Source organism: Glycine soja, chromosome 4 (genome assembly GCF_004193775.1).
Source record: "Glycine soja cultivar W05 chromosome 4, ASM419377v2, whole genome shotgun sequence".
Taxonomy (NCBI): Eukaryota; Viridiplantae; Streptophyta; class Magnoliopsida; order Fabales; family Fabaceae; genus Glycine; species Glycine soja.
This window is the reverse complement of record NC_041005.1, coordinates 43,121,367-43,142,771: the sequence shown is the minus strand read 5'-3', so window position 1 is coordinate 43,142,771 and position 21,405 is coordinate 43,121,367. Positions and strand designations below refer to the sequence as shown.

Genomic DNA, 21,405 nt, shown 5'->3' with positions numbered 1-21,405 from the left:
AATAAAAATTGAAATACCCGAAAAAACAGAAACTAATAATCCGGGTAGGTCAAAATGGCAGGGGGGCCCGCATATGATTACGGTTTCTGATTTGATAAATTATTTCTTTTCTTCCTCCAACAAGTCTTAACCGTCAATTCCATTTCCAACGGTCCTCCTAAACCCCTCCGCCACCACCGGAATCCCAAAACGACACCGTCACTGATGGGCATGGACTACTACAACATACTCAAAGTGAATCGCAACGCCAGCGACGACGATTTGAAGAAGGCTTACAAGAGACTCGCGCGTATATGGCACCCCGACAAGAATCCCGTCAACAACACCGAAGCGGAGGCCAAATTCAAACGAATCTCCGAAGCCTACGACGTTCTCAGCGACCCGCAGAAGCGCCAGATCTACGATCTCTACGGCGAAGAGGCACTCAAATCTGGGCAGTTTCCGCCGCCGCACTCCTCCTCCTCCTCGTCGTCCTCGCGCGCCTTCCACCACCGTCAGAACAACAACAACAACAACAACAACAAAAACAACAGCAACCCTCCCCCGGCCGCCTCGTCGTTCCGATTCAACCCGCGCGATGCCGACGACATCTACGCCGAGTTTTTCGGCCCGGAGGACATCGGCGCCGGCGGCCCCGACGCCTTCTTCCGGACCTCCAACGGCGGTGGCGCGTTCGGCGCCTCCGCTGCGGCGGGACGGAAGGCTGCCGCGGTGGAGAACGCGCTCCCGTGCAGCTTGGAGGACCTCTACAAAGGCGTCAAGAAGAAGATGAAGATTTCCAGGAACGTCTACGATGCCTTTGGGTAAAAGAGAGACTAACTCTTATCTTAACCTAATTTGTCGTAATGTGCTTGTTTTTGAATTGTTTCGTGGATGATTATTCTTTACTTAATGACCAATTGTGTGTGTCAAATGGTTGGTTAATTAGTCTAAAGGTGTGTTTAGTTGGGACCAATTTTCCACTGTGGGTGAAAATGAAGTACATTGAAATTGAAGAAGATGAACATTTTGAGGAACGTCTACAATGCTTTTGGGTAAAAGAGATTCTAATTCTTTGACCTAACTTGACGTAATGTGCTTATTTAGAATTGTTTTGCGGATTATTCTTTGGTTAATGGCCTATTGTGTCAAATGGTTGGTTAGTTGGTCTAAAGGTGTGTTTTGTTGAAACTAATTTTCAACTGAGGGTGAAAATAAAGTACATTGGTATTGAAAAGGATTACTTTTTAATTCCAAATTCCCCACCTACTGGATCAATTGAGTGTGTGAGCACGCACATGTTTACCATGAAGGATTGCCTTAGCTGAAAGTTCTAGAGTTCTAGTTGCAATTTTCAAATTCTCTTTGTGGCATTGAAGTCATAAGCCTTTAGGTTAGCCTTTAGCTACTAGACTTTGATTCCCTTAACCTATGACTGAATAGAGCTATGTTACACTTATCTGTAGTGGTCGCTGAACCGCTTTATGTTTGATTGTTCTTGAAGTCCAAATCTTTGACTGGCTAGGTAACATGATTTAGTGGTTTTTGCTTTCTTTTTTCTTCTTTTGTTTTTGGCAGTATTCACTTTTTTCCCCTTATGTATAATGCTTGTCTATGCTTGGTAGTTGGGTCATTTATCATTCTATATTTGAGTGGAAAGATATGAGTATGACACAGTAATTTGAGTTACCTTGAAACGAAGGGCCAAAGAGGACTTTGTGGCTTAGGTGATGATGTCAGATTTGACATGGGGGATTATGTATAACGTAAATGTGAATGCCATAGTGAGTCCATACATTGTCAATCTTGGAAGAGCAAATATGCCATAGTGAATACATACATTGTACATGGTGGAAGAGCAAATTTTCCAAGTAGAAATTTTTCATGGGCCTTCTTTTTAACAACAGAAATTTCTGACTGCCTCTTAGTCTATGGATCCAAGGATGTTGTTCATAAATGTTAAGTATAACGTTTCCCAGAAAGTTGTTTTTCACTCACATCTTGGAATCCTGTGAGTGTTTCATTTGTCATGCTTTTGACCTTATGGACATGAAAAATTATTGTGAAAGGTAATGCATTAAGATATGCATTTTATGTTTATCAGTATAGGAGGCAGGGTAATGACTGCCATGCACATTGCACAGTTTGCACTTGCTTCAGCTGGACCTAGTTAATATAGTTCTTAATTATATTAAGACTATCAGCTATCAGGAGGTCAGGACTGCCTTAGTATTTGGCTAGTGTGTTGATTGAGACAAGTACATGTTATTAGCAGTTGTCTTGATTATAACCTATTGGATTTAATTACTCATTTAATCCCTATAATTTACAAAAACTTTCTTTTTTAATCCTGATACTTGAAAATATTCCTATTTAGTACCTACACATACCGTTTTTAATCCCTACAAATATCATTTAAGTCCTTTTTAGTCCCTATGACGAGGACTACAAGGGATTAAAAATGGTATGTGTAGAGACTAAAATGGGATATTGTTAAGTATTGAGACTAAAAGGGAAAATTTTTGTAATTATGGAGATCAAATGAGTAATTGAACCTAATTTGTTGCCTTTGTGATCACTTATATAATAAACTTTAGGCTTTCACACTAAGATTTAAAAAATAATTTTATCACCTTCCACTTACACCATCCTTGCTTTTGCCTATCCTTGTGTAAGCTAATTCATAATGGCACGCCTGTGTAGGCGTGGAATCTAACGGTTTATATACATCATTCATATGATTTGAAGATGAATTCTAAACATAATTTTAAATTTGCTATCAGTTATGATTTTTGGGCTCTTATGTTTACCATAGAGAAGTATTCTATCTGTTGCACATAAGCACAGTTGAAATAATGTTCAATTTCAGAATGATTAAAATTTGATGGCCTACTTTGTTTTTGTAAATTAAATGTTTTATGCAATTGTTTCCTTCAAAGCTTATGTGTATGGAACAATCCTTTTGATACCATACTGCAACTCTAGGATGCTTAATAACTTCTAAAACTTGCCTGTCAATTAAAGTTAGCAAGATTGACGTTAACATGAAAGTAAGACAATTAAGGTTGTTTGGCTTGTCCTCTATTTTCATTTGATGTTGATTTCTTAATAATTACAAGTTATTTATTGTGCTTTATGTTTTCAAAATTTTGTGAAAGAAATGGAGGAAAAAAAGTTTACTTTTACCATTTCATTCCCCAAAATTTGAAAATAAGAAGTCAAATTAATACAAAATTAGATTTATGTAGTTATTTATGAAAACATGTGAATTCTAAATGAAAACCGGAATCAAACAAAACACACTGGCAAGTTTGTATTTAGTTTATGACTTTTTCTTATACCATATATTGGTTTATAATTCATTAATGAATGTATGTACACCAGGAGGTTTCTGCTTAATCATTAAAATATGGAAGCAAGGATATAAAATAGAAGTTTAACTAAAGCCCATTTCAATAACCATGATGTGATAAAATTGAAGCTTATGTATACATGTATGTTTTTCTTACCTATTTGGTGCATTTACGTTGGAGTTAACATCCCAAAGATGTACTAAGAATATGATATACATATTAATTGCAGGGTTTAGATTAAAAAATGTGTCCAGTGAGTCATGGTAGATGGTGTGCCCTTGACTCAACAAGTTTCAGTCGCAGGAAAGCCCATCTATTTGTTCTCTACTGTTTGGTTTCATACATGTAACCCACCCTTAACTCCACATCCGTGGTATCCTCGTGTATTAGACTGCTGCCATTTTTTATTCAAATAAAGGTAGCAATGATAGACTTGTGTATCATGATGTTCAAAATACTGCCTGAATCTTGGGAAATTTTGAAAAGTGAAAACGTAGGATTTGTATAGGACTATAGGTCATGATACTTTGAGTTAAATAAAAATAAATATCTATATGCTTATAAATTTTCAAGTTGGAGAAGATAATTGATACCCAATACAAGTCAAGTATTTATATGCTACTTTTTTCTGGCACCTTTTGGCCAATAATTTACATATTTAATGTAGGCATATTTTTTGACCGTGAAAAAAAGGAGCCAATTTATTTTGTACCAAACTTATTTCATCAATTTGAAACTATGGGGTGCATTGTTGCAATTGAAACCTGGGGACCAAAGTCAAACTTTGGTGGAACTATAGGGACCAAAGTGTAATTAAGCCTAATTTTAATTTTTTTTTTTATGGTTGTTTGAAGTGATTTGATGAGCCTATTATTGTTTTTCTACAGTAGGAGCCTCCATTACCCTGATTTATTGGTTTAGAGTTTAGACCAACATTACCAAATTGAGATTCAAATCATGAATCACCAATCTAACTTTGAAATTGTGAATCATAATTTGTATCGAATTGTGAGGTTCAAAGAAAATGAAAAATAACTTTGAATATATCACATAGACAAAACAACTTAACCATAAGTCTCAGTAAACAAAGTTATTAATTATTTGAGTTTATGAAGTCTCTATTTTGGAAGAATGAAATTGAAGAAATGAAACGGCCAAGTAGAGCCCATGTACTGAATGAGTCGTAAATAGTGTAATAATCAAATAAGATATGTTCTAAAGTGCTCCTTCAATTCCTTTTCTTTTAACTATTGAATTAGTGAAAGAAAAGTAAAAAAGAAAAAATAACGAATCATTGAATCGTATCGATGATATGAAATTGCACCGATTCATTCATGTATTGTAAGATTCGAAGTTGAGGTTTATTTTATGATATGAATCGATAGCTAGCTGAATCATATGATTCTAATAACTGTGGTTTAGACACAGGTCTTCTAAAATACAAATATGAAAGTTGCAGGGTATTTTGAAAATTGCAATCTTAGTATTAATCTATTACCCAGTAACTTCCAAGAAAGGGGGAAAGATTTGCCTTGTTTGTACTGACACCATAAACGTCTTTTTAGGAAAAATCCTGCTTTGTTTCTTTTACATCTGAGAAATGAATATTTGTGTTTGTTGACAGTATTTGACACATGCAATTCCATTTCAGCAAATGTCGGAACATGGAGGAGATTTTGACTATTGAGATAAAACCTGGCTGGAAGAAAGGAACAAAGATTACCTTCCCAGAGAAAGGTAACCATGAGCCTGGTGTCATCCCAGCAGATCTTATTTTTGTGATAGATGAGAAACCGCATGCTCTTTATAGAAGGGATGGTAATGATTTGGTGATCAACCAAGAGATAACCCTTCTTGAGGCCCTTACTGGTAAAACATTGGATCTCACCACCTTGGACGGAAGGAGTCTCATGATCCCATTGACAGATATTGTCAGACCTGGTGCTGAGGTTGTTGTCCCTAATGAAGGAATGCCTATATCAAAAGAGCCTGGGAGGAAGGGGAATTTGAGAATTAAGCTCGACGTCAAGTATCCTTCAAGGCTAACTCCAGAGCAGAAGTCTGATCTGAGAAGAGTTTTAGGTGGAATCTCATAAATATTTAAGTTTGCTATTTGGTATCACTGGTGAATGCACATTGTAAATATATCATGTGCATACTGCTGATGCATATGTGAATAACAGGAATACTCTCCACGGGTGAAACTGAGTATAAAAGGCTAACATACGATGAGCCCATGTCTTGCCATTTGGACTTTTTTGCAGGGTAGGAAACACAAACGACTGTTTGGAAATGAGTGGAAGCGTCAAGCTTAGTGAAACAGATAGTTAGGTAATTCAGCTGAGTTTCCATCATTTTGCATCAACTTGTTTTGCCTTTTGGTTGGAGTCGTGAAGATTACTAGTCTCGATATCACAATGAGTCATGCTCATACCATGAAAATTGTATATATTGATTGTTATTTTATTGGAGGTTCCTTTATTTATATGCTGTTCTTTTAAAATTTGAAGTACGACATGGAATCGTGATCTATGCTTTTATTACAACCTCGTATATTCTGCCATTAAAATTTGATGTATACTGAGGCAAAGTTTTCTTTTAAGTTTTCTTTATTGATCAACTCTAGTGCATGTATTTTAAAATGCTACATTTGTGCCTCTCAAGTTCCCGTACAATACATTACATCTCTTGAATATGTAGGAGCCCTTTATGTTTGAGGTTTTCGTCACCTGAAACTCTTAATCTTACCCAAGTGTATTTAAATTTCTTGTCTAAATCAGATACTGGAGGTTGTAGATTGTGCTTCGTCGACGAATGATAGGCACGAAGTGTATTTTGCTTTCTCAAATATGATTGATGTGTGATTTTGATTCTACAATAATTTTTGTTCAAATTTAATTCCTTAATTTTTTTATCTGTAAGTTAAGTCCTTAAGTTAATGTTTCTTTAATCTTTAAATTGTTATTGGTTTTACTCATAATCGGAGCTTCAACACTAATTTGAAATAGAAAAATGAGTTAAAAGGTTTAAAAGAGCAAATAAAAAGTATGAAGAAATTTAAAGATTTTGTAGTACATAGTTTTCTCTAATATATTATGAAAATTCATATATTTCGTATTTATATTAGAAATCTTTGGAGTGTCGTCATTGGACTTGATAGTGCCTCGCTCGGTTGGTGTTTAATTAGTGCTCAAATGTCATTCATACACATGTTTAGGTTTATAAGTCGCGACGAGTTATTTAGTGCGATAAGATACATTGTTCAGTGAAGCTGAACTTTTATTAAAGTGTCCAAACGTTTGAAATTAATTTAAATGAGCTATATGAATGCACTTTTCTCACTTTAAATGGATAACTGAGGATATATACACATTATATAGATCATGAACCATCTATAAACTGACAGTGAGAAAATTACTACCGAAGTTAATGGATTTATCTACATTATTTCCATTATATTCTTGAAAAATACAAAGGAGTTGTTAAGTTTCCTGTGCTGGATATGTGTGGGTTTGGGAGTTTGATAAATGATAACAAAAGAACTAGTTTATGTCGTAAAAACATACAACACATTGTGTGAGAATTTTCTTTCTTCTTTTTTGCCCCAAGCAAGAGCTCCTGCAATTTTGGGCATGGGATAGTGGTTAAGGCCTTGCCTAAGTAACAGTTTTAAGGTTCAAATTTGACAGTTGACCCTGTAAGTAAAGCTTACTAGATATTGTAATTTGCTTTCATTGTGAATCACTACTTGGTAGGTTAGAGAATTAAAGGTTAATTCATATATTTGCTTCTGCTATACTTTTAAAAGAATAATTTGTATAGGTCCGTGTTTATTTATTTTGCTATGAATCATGACCAATTGGGCTTTGTCATGCAGCTGGGAGTTGATGGATTTCGGCCCTTGTTTATGTCCAATTTCTCTTCCAAATAAATACTAACAAAGCAGTTTTTGAAGAAAATAAATAAATAAAAATGAACAAGCTTCCCTTAAATTTATTTTGATTTTATAAGCATTAAAATATTTTAAATAACTTTCAATAAATTTATTGACAAAAGTAGTTTTATCTTTTATTTTTTATAACCTAACTAATTGACAAAAAGTTTTATATATATTGTTAAAATGTGTGGCTAGTTTAACTCTCTCTTTTCAGTCCTAGGGGGAAAACCTAATTTTTGGGAATATTCTTAGTGTTGTGTTTTGTTTTCTTTCTTTTGGATTCTAGGTGTGCTATCCTTGGCAATATGTTACTAGCAATCAAGGCTTTGTTACCAGAATGTAGAATTTATTGGCATTGCTCAGTCTCAAGAATTTTAGCCAGATTTAATTTGGTTGATTCTCTGCCAGGACCACACGCCACAAAATCTCAATAATATTCAGAATCAGAAAGCAATTCTCATCTCATATCACATGTCCCTTTATCTTCCGTTATTTTATTGTTAGTTTTTTTTTTTTGCCATTTTGTCTTGACCTTTAATTCGTGATATTTGGCTTGTAATATTATCCTGTACCGTTATTGTCATATTTATTTATGGATTTAATATATATGAAGCACAAAACAGGGCCACACCCCCAGAAAAAAAAAAAAAAGATCAGATATGCATGTCAGTCACAAAAAAAGATGAATCCCTGAAAAGGTTTTTATTTAACGACAAGAGTTATTATTTTTTTAAAATGAAAATATCTCACAAGTGGAGATAATCAATACTATTTCATAATTAGCCCGATTGTATCATTGGTTCTCTTTTGTTCGTTGCATTTTGTTAAATTATTATCTTAATTCACACAGTGCTATGCTAATGTATTGGTGCTTTCCGAAACCCGATTCTCTGTCCTTCGCTGGCAGAATATTCTGTGGTAACATAATGTAATTGTAAAACCTGCAAAGAAAACCACGTGTCCAAAAAGTATGATTGTCTTTTTTGGAAGGAATCATGTTTTCTTTCTCTCTTTCTTCTTTTTTATGACTAGGAACCATGTTTTCTATTTCATAATGTGGCTCATGATTCATGTTATATATTTGGGTGAATGAGTTTTTTTGTGATAATTTAATTTTTTAAAAATAAAAGTTCTAATTTATTTTATGAATATTTAAAAAATGTGACAATTTTGTTTTATGGTTAAATTTATGAAATTATTTTATTATTAAATTATAATATTAAAGATTAATTTGATATTAAATTATAAGACATAATTATTATATGTTTTACATATTTAAAAATTAAAACAAAAAAATTCTTTTGAAAGATTAAATTATCACCAATTTATATATTTAGAAATCAAAATCATCATTTATTCTATATTTATCATTCGGATATGTTTGATTGCCGTGTTATTTTAATTTCAACTACAGAATTGTGGCATTCTCTAGGCAATCCAATGAGTAAGCTCTTTTCACCCCTCTTCTCGATAATTTTTGTGACACTGAAAATCATCTTTTTAACTTTTGCTGTGTTCTCACACCTTTCCTCTTTCGAAGTTGGAATAAAGGTATAGAGATTATACGACAAATCATATGGTACATAATATGTGGTAAAGGAAAACTGAATTATGAAAGTTGATAGAGATTTACTTTAAAAGAAAAAGACACCCCCCTCTCCCACGATTCCACTTGCCAAAAGCATCTTTTTCTTTTTTGTGGAGATTTTCCCACAGTGAAATGATTTTGCTGTATAAAGATTCCTTTGTGCATGGAAAGGATGTTAAACGAGAAAGTTAACACCACGTTTGTCGTACAAAAGTCCAAATTTCATTTTCAATTTTTTTATAGATCATAATATCATTTATTTATTGAAAATAATTATGTTTGATTCAAATACAACTACTATATAAGTAAAGTTCTTCATTAGAATTAAGTTAAAACAATTCCATACCAAATATAATTTATACCTTTGGTGTGGTAAATTTAATTTTCATTTAGCAATAAAAAAACTTGTACTGCAAATAAATAATGTCATAAGGGAGATGACTATTCCGCTGCACTTTTGTATACTTTCTCAGTTTTTTTTTTAGATTTTGGTTTTTGGTAACGTAAGAAAATAAAAAGAAACAATACAGTAAAAACAAACTACGACCGAAAAATATAGGTTGCGTACGGCCATCGACCAATGACTAATTTCAATGGGAGGACACGAACAAGCTTCCATTTTTCAAAGTTAGCAACCCTATGTTTTACCAAAAAGTCTGCAGGGAAATTTGGTTATCTACATGTCCTACCAATTGAAATGAACTTATAACAATATGTTGAGAAAGTTTATCTTGGATATTTTTTTTTTTATCAATATCTTAGATATTAGTTTAGTACAAGGACTACTTATCAATTATATTTATGATTTTGGTGCACTCTTAATCATGTGGAAACTTTTCTTCTTGTACACAAACTTTCCTTAATGGTTATGAGATATATGAAGTCTCAAATTTAAACAATACTTTTCCATTAATTAACACAATTCCAAAATTCATTGATTGTTACACAGTTCATAATGTTATTTATGCATCAATACAAAATAAGGTGAAAGAGGCCACCAACACAAAAATGAAGGCATTAGACTTTCAAAGGCTTCTTCAATGACATTTAGTAACATTTACTTACTAAAATAGATGTAAAATGTCACTTACTTCATCAATTATTAGAACAACCAATCTAAAAAGTTTTGTAAGAAAATTTCATAACTTAAAAATGTATCAACGTTTTACACATGTTTCTCTACATCGATTCTTTGTATAAGAAAATCCACATTCTATATTAATTACCTTAATTATTAGAACTAATATAGAAAGATAATTCTATATTAGTTACTTTAATTATTAGAACTAATATAGAAAGTTAATTCTACATCAATTCCTAGTACAATAAGTGTAGGAGATATTTTCTAAATATCTCTGCCTTATATACTAAATCGATTTTTGAAGAATCATTGCAAAATTCTTATATTAAAGTGGAACTGAAAGTCATCTAACCTACTATGTTTTTAACTTTCCATTTCTATTTCTTTATTTATTTTTCTTTTAATGATTTTTTTCAAATGGTTTCTTTTGTTTTTCAAGGCAAGTGGTTTCTTTTGTGAAGTAATGGCACAACTTAAATCGACCCACTATCAAAAAATTGATGTGACTTGACTTCATCTATTCATTCATACCAAAATTTTCTCCCAACCCAATCCATGACCATCGCTATACAATGAGGGGATGGAGAATAAAATTTTAATGGCGTGTTTAATTTAAAGGATAGAAATAGAAATGATGAAAATAGAAGAAATTTTTTAAAATTAAAATAGTATAAAATATATAAATCTAAAAAAATACAAAAATTTCCCTTATCTCTACCAAACATATCATAAGGGTTAGAGTTGTTTTCTTGATGAATGACAATAATGGCAATCACATGGTCAAGTTAAAATCTTGCTTGTGATAGACCTCATTAAAGTTGCACACTAGATTGTAAGACTAAAATATCAAACATGTGATGTTACAAACTACAAAATCAAACACAGGTGATTAATAAATGTAGAAAACAAAATCAAAATATACATTCAACCATTGCCATGAAAGAGCTGTTTTGTTTTGATTTTTTCAAGCTCCCACTCTCTTTATAGATGGTGCATTAGACAAAAATGAAATATGTGAACTCAGGGACTAAACACATGTGTTATATATAGGCATTCTACCATTAAGAATACAATTAGTAGTCATTACCACCAATTAATAGTCATTACCACCTATTAGTAGTCATTCAATATTTAGTTTTTCAACTCCAAAACTGATGGAGCACTTGACCTACCAAGTCCAAAACGTACAAACCAATTTTAACAAAATTATTACATTCTCCCACTTGGTCCAAACATTTTGATTCATTGATTTAAATAAGTCAATGCTCAATCTTCTTAAAAAATGAACATACGAATCATAGCGATAATTTCTTTTATTACAAGTAATATCATCCATGTATTACAACATGCTCAATTTCCCAAGTAGTATACTCAATGTGGTAATAAAACTTAATGAATAAACTCAATGTTTATTTTTGGTCCAACATATAATTTTTCTCAAATAAATCAATGTGCGCCTGAATATGAAAAAAATAATACTATATAAAAGTTTCAACTCTAACCTATAAATCATAAAGTGGAATCAAGTCTCATTCTCTCTACATGATCCTTGAATTTAAACGATGGAATGCCCTTAGTCAAAGTCATCAACTTAGTGCTTATATGTTCAATGACTACTTTCTTGTCTTTTACTCTTTCTCTAATGACTAAGTACTTAATGTCGATGTGCTTACTTCAACTTCCACTTATGTTATCTTAGCCATAAAGACAGTAGTTGAGTTTTCGCAGAAAATTCTCAAAGACCTTGAAATAATATCAACTATCTTCAGCCCAGAAATGAAACTCTTAAGCCATACACCATGTTATGTAGCCTCAAAGCAAGAGACAAACTCAGCTTCCATGATAGAAGTAGCAGTCATAGTCTGCTTAACACTCCTCCACGAAATAGCTCTACCAGTCATCATGAAAATGTTCCCAGATGTTGATTTGCGAGAATCAACACAGCCAATAAAGTCTGAGTCTGAATAACCAATCACATCTAGATTGTTTGTTTGTCTATGCATAGCATATAATCTTTGGTTCCTTGAAGGTACCTCATCAGTTTCTTTGCAGCTCCCCAATGGTCAATACTTGGATTATTCTGATATCTTCCTAACATTCCAACTACAAAAGCAATGTCAGGCCTTGTGCATACTTGAGCATACACGAGGCTTCTAACAACTAAAACATAAGGAATGTTTTTCATTTGTTCCCTCTTAAAGTCATTCTTTGGGCATTGGTTCAAATTAAACCTATCACCCTTCACAATGGGAGCGACACTTGGTGAACAATCTTTCATCTGCAATCTCACTAAAATTTTGTTAATATTGGTTTCATGTGATAGACCTAAAATACCTTGAAGTCTATCTCTATGAATCTTAATGTCAATGACATAATATGCATCACCTATATCCTTCATGTCAAAATTCTTAGAGAGAATCACCTCATGTAGCAAACCCTGATCATTGACTACAAGTTAAATATCATCTACATATAAAACAAGAAAACATATTTTACTTTTACTGACCTTGTGGTATATGCATTGATCCATGGGGTTTTCATCAAAACCAAATGAAGAAATTATCCCATGAAACTTAAGGTACCACTGATGGGAGGCTTGTTTTAAACCATATATAGATTTCTTAAGCTTATAAATCAAATACTCACAACCGCTAGAGGAGAAGCCTTCAGGTTGTTTCATATAAACCTCCTCCTCTAAATCACCATTAAGAAAGGTTGTTTTCACATCCATTTTTTGCAACTCAAGGTCAAAATGAGCAACTAACATCAAGATAATACGAAGAGAATCTTTCTTGGATATAGGAGAAAAAGTCTTTGTGTAATCGATTCATTCTTTTTGAGTAAATCCCTTAGTAACGAGTCTTGCCTTGCATCTCTCATTGTTGCCTAATGAATCCATTTTGGTCTTAAAGACCTATTTACAGCCAATGGCCTTTGCCCCATTAGGAAACTTTGCAAGGTTCCAAACTATATTACTCTGCATGGAACTCATCTCATCCTTCATGACATCATACCATAAATTTGACTTTTTACAACTCATGGCTTGATCAAAAATTCTGGAATCATTTTCAGCTCCAATATTATAGTCAGATTCTTGCAAATATACAATATAACACTAGGAATAACTGATTTTCTTACTCTAGTGACCTCTTTAATGTTGCATCAACATTTTTTTGTGGATCATGTTGTTCTGCTGGTTGTTCATCATTTTTAGGAATTTGATGATCAACTTGATCTGCTGGATTATCAGCAATAGGTTGTGGAATGTCAGTCATTTGTTGTTCATCATCCCTTTGAACTTGAGGGGTATGAATTACAACCAATCTTTCACTTAATGTGGAAGGTTGAGACTCTACATGATCAATTTTAGAACATAAGTCCCTCAATTGATCACTCCCACTAATCAAGTCATTTTCAACAAACTTGACATTTCTTGATTCCACAATTCTAGTAATATGATATGGGCAATAAAACCTATAACCTTTAGACCTTTCGGTATATCCAATGAAATACCCACTAATAGTCCTTGAGTCAAGTTTCTTCTCTTGTGGATTATATATTCTCACCTCAAACGGACAACCCCAAACGCTCATATGTTTCAAACTTGGTTTCCAACCTTTAAACAACTTAAAAGTTGTCTTTGGGACAACCTTGGTTGGAACACGGTTTAATATATACACTGTTGTCTTTAGTGCTTCAGCCCACAAGGATTTAGGAAGATTGAAGTTGCTAAGAATACTTTGTACCATGTCCAATAATGTTCGGTTCCTTCTTTCTGCCACACCATTCTGATTTGGAGAACCAAGCATGGACCATTGGGCAACAATTCCATGTTCTTGAAGAAACTTTGTAAAAGGAGCAGGTGTTTGTCCATTCTCAGTATATCTGTCATAATATTCTCCACCTTTATCTGATCTCACTATTTTTATTTGCTTGCCACAATGGTTCTCAACTTCAACCTTAAAGACTTTGAAGGCATCCAATTCTTCATTTTTATTATGAAGCATATATCGTGAATAATCATTCATAAAGGTGATAAAATATTTCTAACTATGTGCATCCATATCTGGACAACAAATATTAGCATGAATTATTTCTAATATGTTTGAACTCTTATTAGCACCTTTCTTAGACATGTTGGTCTGCTTACCCTTAATGCAGTCCACAAAAATCTTAAAGTTAGCAAAATCTAGAGTATTGAGTACTCCATCTTTCACTAACCTTTTAATCCTATCAATGGAGATATGTCTTAATCTTCGGAGCCATAACATAGAGGAATTCTCAATAATATTACACATTTTAATACCAGTTTGAACATGCATTGAACTATAAGTGACATCATTTTGTAAACCAAGAAGATAAAGACCATCAGACAAGATACCATTCCCAATGCATTCAGAATTATAAAATAATTCAAACGATGTATCTTTAAAATTAAAGAAATATCCAAAAGGTATGAGTTTGGAAACAGAAATCAAGTTTTGAGAAAAACTTGGCACATAAAAAGTCCTTTCTAGTTTCAAAATAAAGTCACTACTTAAAGTTAAAATGCAAGTTCCAATAGCCTCCACAAGTGAGCCTAACTTGATAAAATGCTTTGCTCACTTCCCACTGGTATCATTAGGTTTTGCATACCCTGTAGAGAATTTGCAATATGGATTGTAGATCCATAATCAATCTACCAGGTGTTAATATAACACTAGCCATATTAGATTTGAAACATACTAATGAGATTGATTTATCTTTCTTCTCAAGCCATTTTTGGAATCTGGGACAATTCTTCTACATGCGTCCCTTCTTTTTACAGAAGAAACACTTTGCCACCTTTTTAATATGAGCTTGAGGTGGTATTTTACCATTCCCCTCCTAATTAGCTTGAGACTTAGTTATTTTGTTATTCTCACAAGCAGTTGTCAGCAATGCACTCTCACTCATCTCCATTACAAGCCTTTCTTCTTCCTGAACACACATGGTCATTAATTCCTTGAAAGGTCATTTGTCCTTATGTGTGTTGTAGGAAATCTTAAACGACCCATATTCTGGCGGAAGAGTGTTCAGAATGAAGTGCACCAAGAAGGACTCAAACATATCAACCTCTAGTTTCTTAAGTTGAGCTGAAATATCTCGTATTTGCATTATGTACTCACACACACATTTCACACTGGTGAGTCGGAGAAAGGAAAACTTCATGATCAGGGTGCTTGCTAAAGCCTTATCTGAAGTGATGAACTGGTCATCAATAGCCTTAAGCAAGTCTCGGACTTTTTCATGCTAATCGACAGAACCACGTATCCCAGCCAAGATTTTGGTCTTAATGAACATCATGCTGAGCCGGTTGGATCACTCTCACCGCTCATATAGCGCAATAGTAGTTGGGTTATTGCAGATGGTCCGTCTTTCCTTATAGCATAGTCTATGTTCATCCACCCCAATTGCAGAAGAATTCTCTCCTTTCATATCTTATAGTTATCTCCTTTAAGTTCGGGAACAATATATTGAATATCAGAAAAACTAACAGTTTGAGAAGTTGCAAAAATCCTAAGGCTTATGTCAAAATTTGAGGCATATTAATCTTAATTGTATGTTTTACCAATGTAAACGTACCAGAAAATTGAATCTTGTGACATAAAAATTATCTATGGACTAAATTTTTAATTCAATAAGATACAGTTAAGTTTTATGATAGAATAATCAAATTATATACTCGGATTCATGTTTTACGAGTACATCATGAAAATAATTTGATCTTTTATTGCAAATATTTACTTTATGATAAAACTGGCAAATTATACATATCTCATGATCCCTATAGGTAAACCATGAAAAATAATATGACATTTTATCCTAATTAGTTATACAAATATAATAAAAATTCATGTGGGATAAAATTCATTATATAAAGTACAATTAATCATAATATTATGTTTAATTCCTTATATGATCTCTAAACAACTTAATATATAATTTTAATCAAATTATAGATGTTGTGGCTAATTCATAATTAATCAAAATTATAAAGATCACTTAGACATAAAACTTAGTCATACGAGAATAAATCATATTATGCACTTCAAGATCAAGATATAATACAATAATGAATAAAATTCTCATATATAATTGCATAATTAAAATATAATATTATGCATTTGATTTCATATATATATATATATATATATATATATATATATATATATGAACAAAATAAAATTTTTCAGAATATAATGATGCACAAAATAAATTGAAAAAGTAAACAAAAACGCATAAGTATATAAGATATGAAAAATGAATAAATTTCAAAGAACCTTAAATGGTCAAGTTACTCATGCGAATTCCAATAAGGTGTAGGTCGCTATTTCGAAACCCAACAAGACTCTAAACACCAAAAACAAAATTAGATCAAAAAAATATCGAAAATCGAGAATGGAGAAGCAAGGCAGAGGTCATTAAGAAATGTGAAAAATGAACCAAGCACATATGTTATATATAGACATCTTATCATCAATAATTTATTTAATAGTCATTCAATATTTGACTTTTTAACTCCAAAACTGATGAAATATTTTCCAAAGTCCAAAATGTACATACCAATTTTAACAAAATTATTACCTTAGATATTGTAATATAAAAAAAAGAATGTGGATAAGATGGACCACTGTATTCTTTTTTTTTATTTTAAGGAAAGATGGATTACTTAGAACCTCGATAAAATGGCTGTGTATATAACTACAATGATATTTATATACAAATCAATCCTTCGTAGAAAGAATAATTTGTTAAAATTTTTGCAAAAGATAAAGCAATGTCTCGTGGATAGTTTGCACGATGTCTAGTTGAACAACAGAGATATGGAACTTTCAATAAGAGTGAGGAGAAAATTTGGGTCTACTTCCATTTATATTTCTCGTATGGCTTTCTATTTACCTACAAAACCCAACACATCTTTTTTACTGCAACCCAACAGAATTTTAGATAATAAAAAAATACGACTAAAATATAATTTTTATCTTTTTATTTTTTTAAATCTATAATTTTAATCTCTCATATTTTTTAATTGAGATATTTTGTGTCTTATTTTTAAAAAATTCATCATTTTAATTCCAATGATCTATTTTTAAATATTTGACTATTTTTATTAACATTGGCTTACATGTATATGTTGATTACTTATGTGACATATTTTTTTTAATTATTTAATTATTGATAAGCATAATTTATAAAAGAAAATTAAAACAATACATAGATAATGTTTGAAATTAATCACGTGGATTAAAATTATATTTTTTTAAATGAAATAAAATGTTTTAATTAAAAAATAAAGAAATTAAAATTATGGATTTAAAAAAAATCAGGAAACAAAAATTGTATTTTAAATTTTTTTTATAAAAGTCAAAAGATGTTCATTCTTTTGTACTCTGACCATCCTAATTATATTACACGTTGTCATTAACTTGAGTTCCCAAAATATGCAGTTATCGGCAGAATATTATATAAAAATAAGGTGATAGAATTAAAAGTACCATTACAATTCCCAAATCAAAGAAAACAAATCGATACTGAACAGCATCATTTCAAGCAGAGTGTACGCACAGATTGAGAAGTTTACTTCTTCTCCGGGTTACACAATTACGGGTTTCAAATTTTCAATTTACTTCCGAGAGCATTTTTAATGTGTGCAATTTAACTAACTTATTTTAAGTTTTTTATTTTATGCTAATTGGTCCTTATAATGTCATATTATAGTTAAATAATTTATATATTTTTTGTTTCAATAGTATAATTTTAAGAAATTCCTGAATTATACTCTTAAATTATTGGAAATCTCTCCATAATTATGGAGCATCCCATTCAACAAATTTTGATAATATCAAATGCATGGAAAATAAAAGGTAAAGATTCCAAGGTTTTGAAATTTCATCTTTGACTCATGATAATATCACATTCATCTTAAAAAAATCAAGATAACATGTTCAAAAGTTCTTAGAAATATGAAAATTAATTTACATCCATTTATTACTCTTGGAAGAAGTCATATCACTCCAGTGTATAAATGGGGTTTGTAAGGAATTATTCTTGATTGATTTATTATCATAGTAAAGCTTCATTGCATCCTTTTGTTCATATCACTCAAATAATTTTCATTAATTTGATACACTGAATAAATACATAATCTTTTCTATCATTTCTCCACGATTATTGAGGACAAAATATCAAAACAAAATCACGGACAAATCATAATTAATCCCTACCATTAATGGATTCTAACACCCCCTCTCAAGTTGGTGCATAAATGTCACACATTTCAAACTTGTAAAGAGAACTACTAAGGGTCTTGGATGCTACTACCTTGGTCAGCATATCAGCAAGTTGTTGTTCTGATTTTACAAAAGAAAAGATAATAGTATCATCTTCAATTTTTTCTTTAATGAAATGTCTGTCAATTTCCACATATTTTATACGATCATGTTGGACGGGGTTGTTAGCAATCTCTATGGCTGATTTATTATCATAGTAAAGTTTCATTGCATCCTTTTGTTCATATCCAATATCCTTCAAGAGATTTCTAATCCATATCAGTTCACATATTCTAATTGTCATCCCTCTAAACTCCGCTTCAGTACTTGATCTAACAACTACTTGTTGCTTTTTACTTCTCCAAGTTACTAGATTTCCTCCCACAAAAGTTACATCCATTTATTACTCTTAGGAGAAGTCATATCAGTCCACTAAACAAGTGAGATTCTTGAAGAGTGATAGAGTGAGAGAGCTTTTTTGTAATCCTCTCCAAGAAAAAGAGTTATATTTTTTACCATTCTTCATAATAGAGATATTCTTTCTCGACTTGGTTATATTGTTTTTTTCCTTTTTATATTGAGGGGGGTTTTCATGTAAAAAAATTATATTATTTTTATTTTCTTACTCTCTTAATTTATTTTTCTTATTGTCCATCTTATTCACATAGACGATGGGAAAATTTATTCTTGATATTTTTCAACATAAATGATCCTTAAATGGTAAGAAAATATTTTTTTTTTCATAAGCAACTGTTACTTGTATAAATAATGAAGTTTAATTTTAAGCAATCCAATACAACACATAAATCACCTCCAATGATAAAAAAAAGAGTTAAATAACTATGTCTAAAAATAAACAATTTATTAACCAATGTCTAAAAATATATAATTTGTTAACGTTGGTGATGCTTTAAGAGGCTTTATCTAAGAGTTGTCAATTTGGATATGCTTGAATTACGGGTTAAGCATTTTCGGATTAAATTGATTAAAGATTGATTTAAGGTTAGAATTTTGCTTGTGCAACTCAGTCTTTGGTAGGTCGTCATGATACACCGGCCTATGAACCATCAATACCTAATTGAACCTATTCTAAAAATTAGATGAGTTAAATGAACCCGAATGAAAAACAGAGGATAAAATCAAACAAAAAGAAAAAAAAAATTAGAGGATAAAAATTAAAAATTAAGCATATTAGTTTTTATATAACAAGTTAATAAAATACTTTTTAATCTCCATAAATTAAAATAATATATATATATATATATATATATATATATATATATAAGTTGTCATTTATATAGTAAAATAGCAAAATATAGTGTACAATAATAGAAATAAAATAGAGTGCATCAATTGTAATAATAAATAAGCGTTCAAAAGTAAAATAAAAATAAAAATAAAATCAACATACATAGAATATTAATCTTAAAATGAATATTAACAATACATGCAACATTCAATTTATCATTTGTAATTTTACCAATTAAAAAATGAGCCAAGTTGCTTGGTCGAGCCCACATTGGCTAGCCTGGTTCGGGTCAATAAAAATTCAAGCCGGATTGGATCAATGGACGCTGAAACATACATTTTTACGAAATTGACTGGTATACATCGAGATAATTGAGTTAACCTGATTTTTTTTATCAGTAAATATTATTTTATTAGTTTTATTAGAAATATTAATAAGAGGATTCAAAGTCTAACTTTTTTCTTTTTCAATTTTTTTTTCACCCTTAAGTCTTCAATCACTAGGTAAATCTTTTATTTCTAACTAAGGATATATTGGGATATTTATTTGAGACCTTAAACATACTTTTGGAAACTCAAACTCAATTTTGTATCATGTTTGAATTTCTCTAAAATTTAATTTGTTATATACATTTAGGACAAACTTAGGTTTGAATCAGAAGCAATGAGTTGCTTTTAAAGAAAAAATACTTTTGATTTTTTTATTTACAATAAAAAATGAGGTAAAAATACTTTTAATTGATATTATTAAAAAAAATCATTTTATCAACATACTTTTAAACAAAAAATATGCAAAATACAAATTATGTTATAATAAACTTATTTTTATCAAATTTAAGTCTACAACATACTTTTAATTCAAACTTAAATTTGCAAATTTTAATCCAAACATACACTGATTTAATCCATTTTAACCCCCTAAAATATCAAAGAATGAGGTTTATTTTAGAACTGGGATTTAACAAAATGGAGTCGTGAAGGAACCAGCATATAATAATTTAAAGAAAGTGATTAAGTATTTAAATATCAAATGCTATAAAATTGTCCATGGTGAATCATTTTTTAACTTCCCCGTGTTAAAATCCACGTTACCTATTTTATGTAGCATTTTTGTGGTTATCTAATAGTAGCAGCTAGTTGACCTGTTATCTAGGAGATTTTTCAAAGCAGTTTTACTCTAGATATTTGATAGGCACCAAATCTAAGATCTATGACGATTTTTAGATATTAGTTGAGAGAGGTTATGTGTTATAACCAGAGACATGAAACAACAGGAAACAGAAACAGAACCAATATCAGAGCTAAAACCAGCAACAATGCAAGAAAAGGAACCAAAAGCAACCACAGAGACAAGAAGGCCAAGAAGGGAAATTACTTTACTAAGCCACAGTACATGAAGAATTTTGTGGCAAAATGAGTGCCAAGCGTGGTCCTCAGCAATGCAATCATCACCTTGCAATTCCATTCTGTCGGCTGAGGTGGCACTAATTCCGTTAGGAGCAGACTTGCTTTTTCTTTTGTAATTTCGTCCGTTTCCTCCAAGGCAAATATGCCAAAAGCACCATTAGTAGTGTGGTAGTAATTCTATATATATATGAGGAAACACTAGCTAATGGGCAAGCAATAATACAATCTTTTTCCTTCTTACCTTGTTCAGGAGACTCCTAGGTCTCGAAAGCTAGGAATTACTCTTTGTTCATAACATTTCTGGTGCTTTCATCTTCACCCTCCCATGGCAGCTCACGATAAATCCACTCTGGACCGCATTGAAGATGCCATCTCTAAACTTGCAGCTTCTCAAATCCACGTTACCGAAAAACTTGAAGATTTACTCCTTCGAGTAGCCAACCTCGAACAGACCAGCACTAACACCCACTGACCATCCTCCTCTTCAGCCAACCCTTCACCTGCAAACACCAGCAATCCAC

General features: G+C 31.7%; 1 protein-coding gene across 1 annotated transcript; it reads left to right on the top strand.

Moving 5' to 3' along the window:
- On the top strand, positions 1 to 5,977 carry LOC114409759 (dnaJ homolog subfamily B member 1-like). The gene is made up of 2 exons (XM_028373339.1): positions 1 to 803; positions 4,984 to 5,977. The coding sequence occupies exons 1-2, from the start codon at positions 205 to 207 to the stop codon at positions 5,426 to 5,428; spliced, it is 1,044 nt and encodes a 347-aa protein (XP_028229140.1). The 5' UTR covers positions 1 to 204; the 3' UTR covers positions 5,429 to 5,977.
- Positions 5,978 to 21,405: the final 15,428 nt, after the last annotated feature.

Excerpts from the sequence above, each read along its gene's own strand:
- LOC114409759 (XM_028373339.1), top strand. The coding sequence starts at position 205 with ATGGGCATGGACTACTACAACATACTCAAAGTGAATCGCAACGCCAGC. Across the intron at positions 804-4,983 it reads AACGTCTACGATGCCTTTGG|CAAATGTCGGAACATGGAGG; the intron begins GTAAAAGAGAGA and ends ATTCCATTTCAG.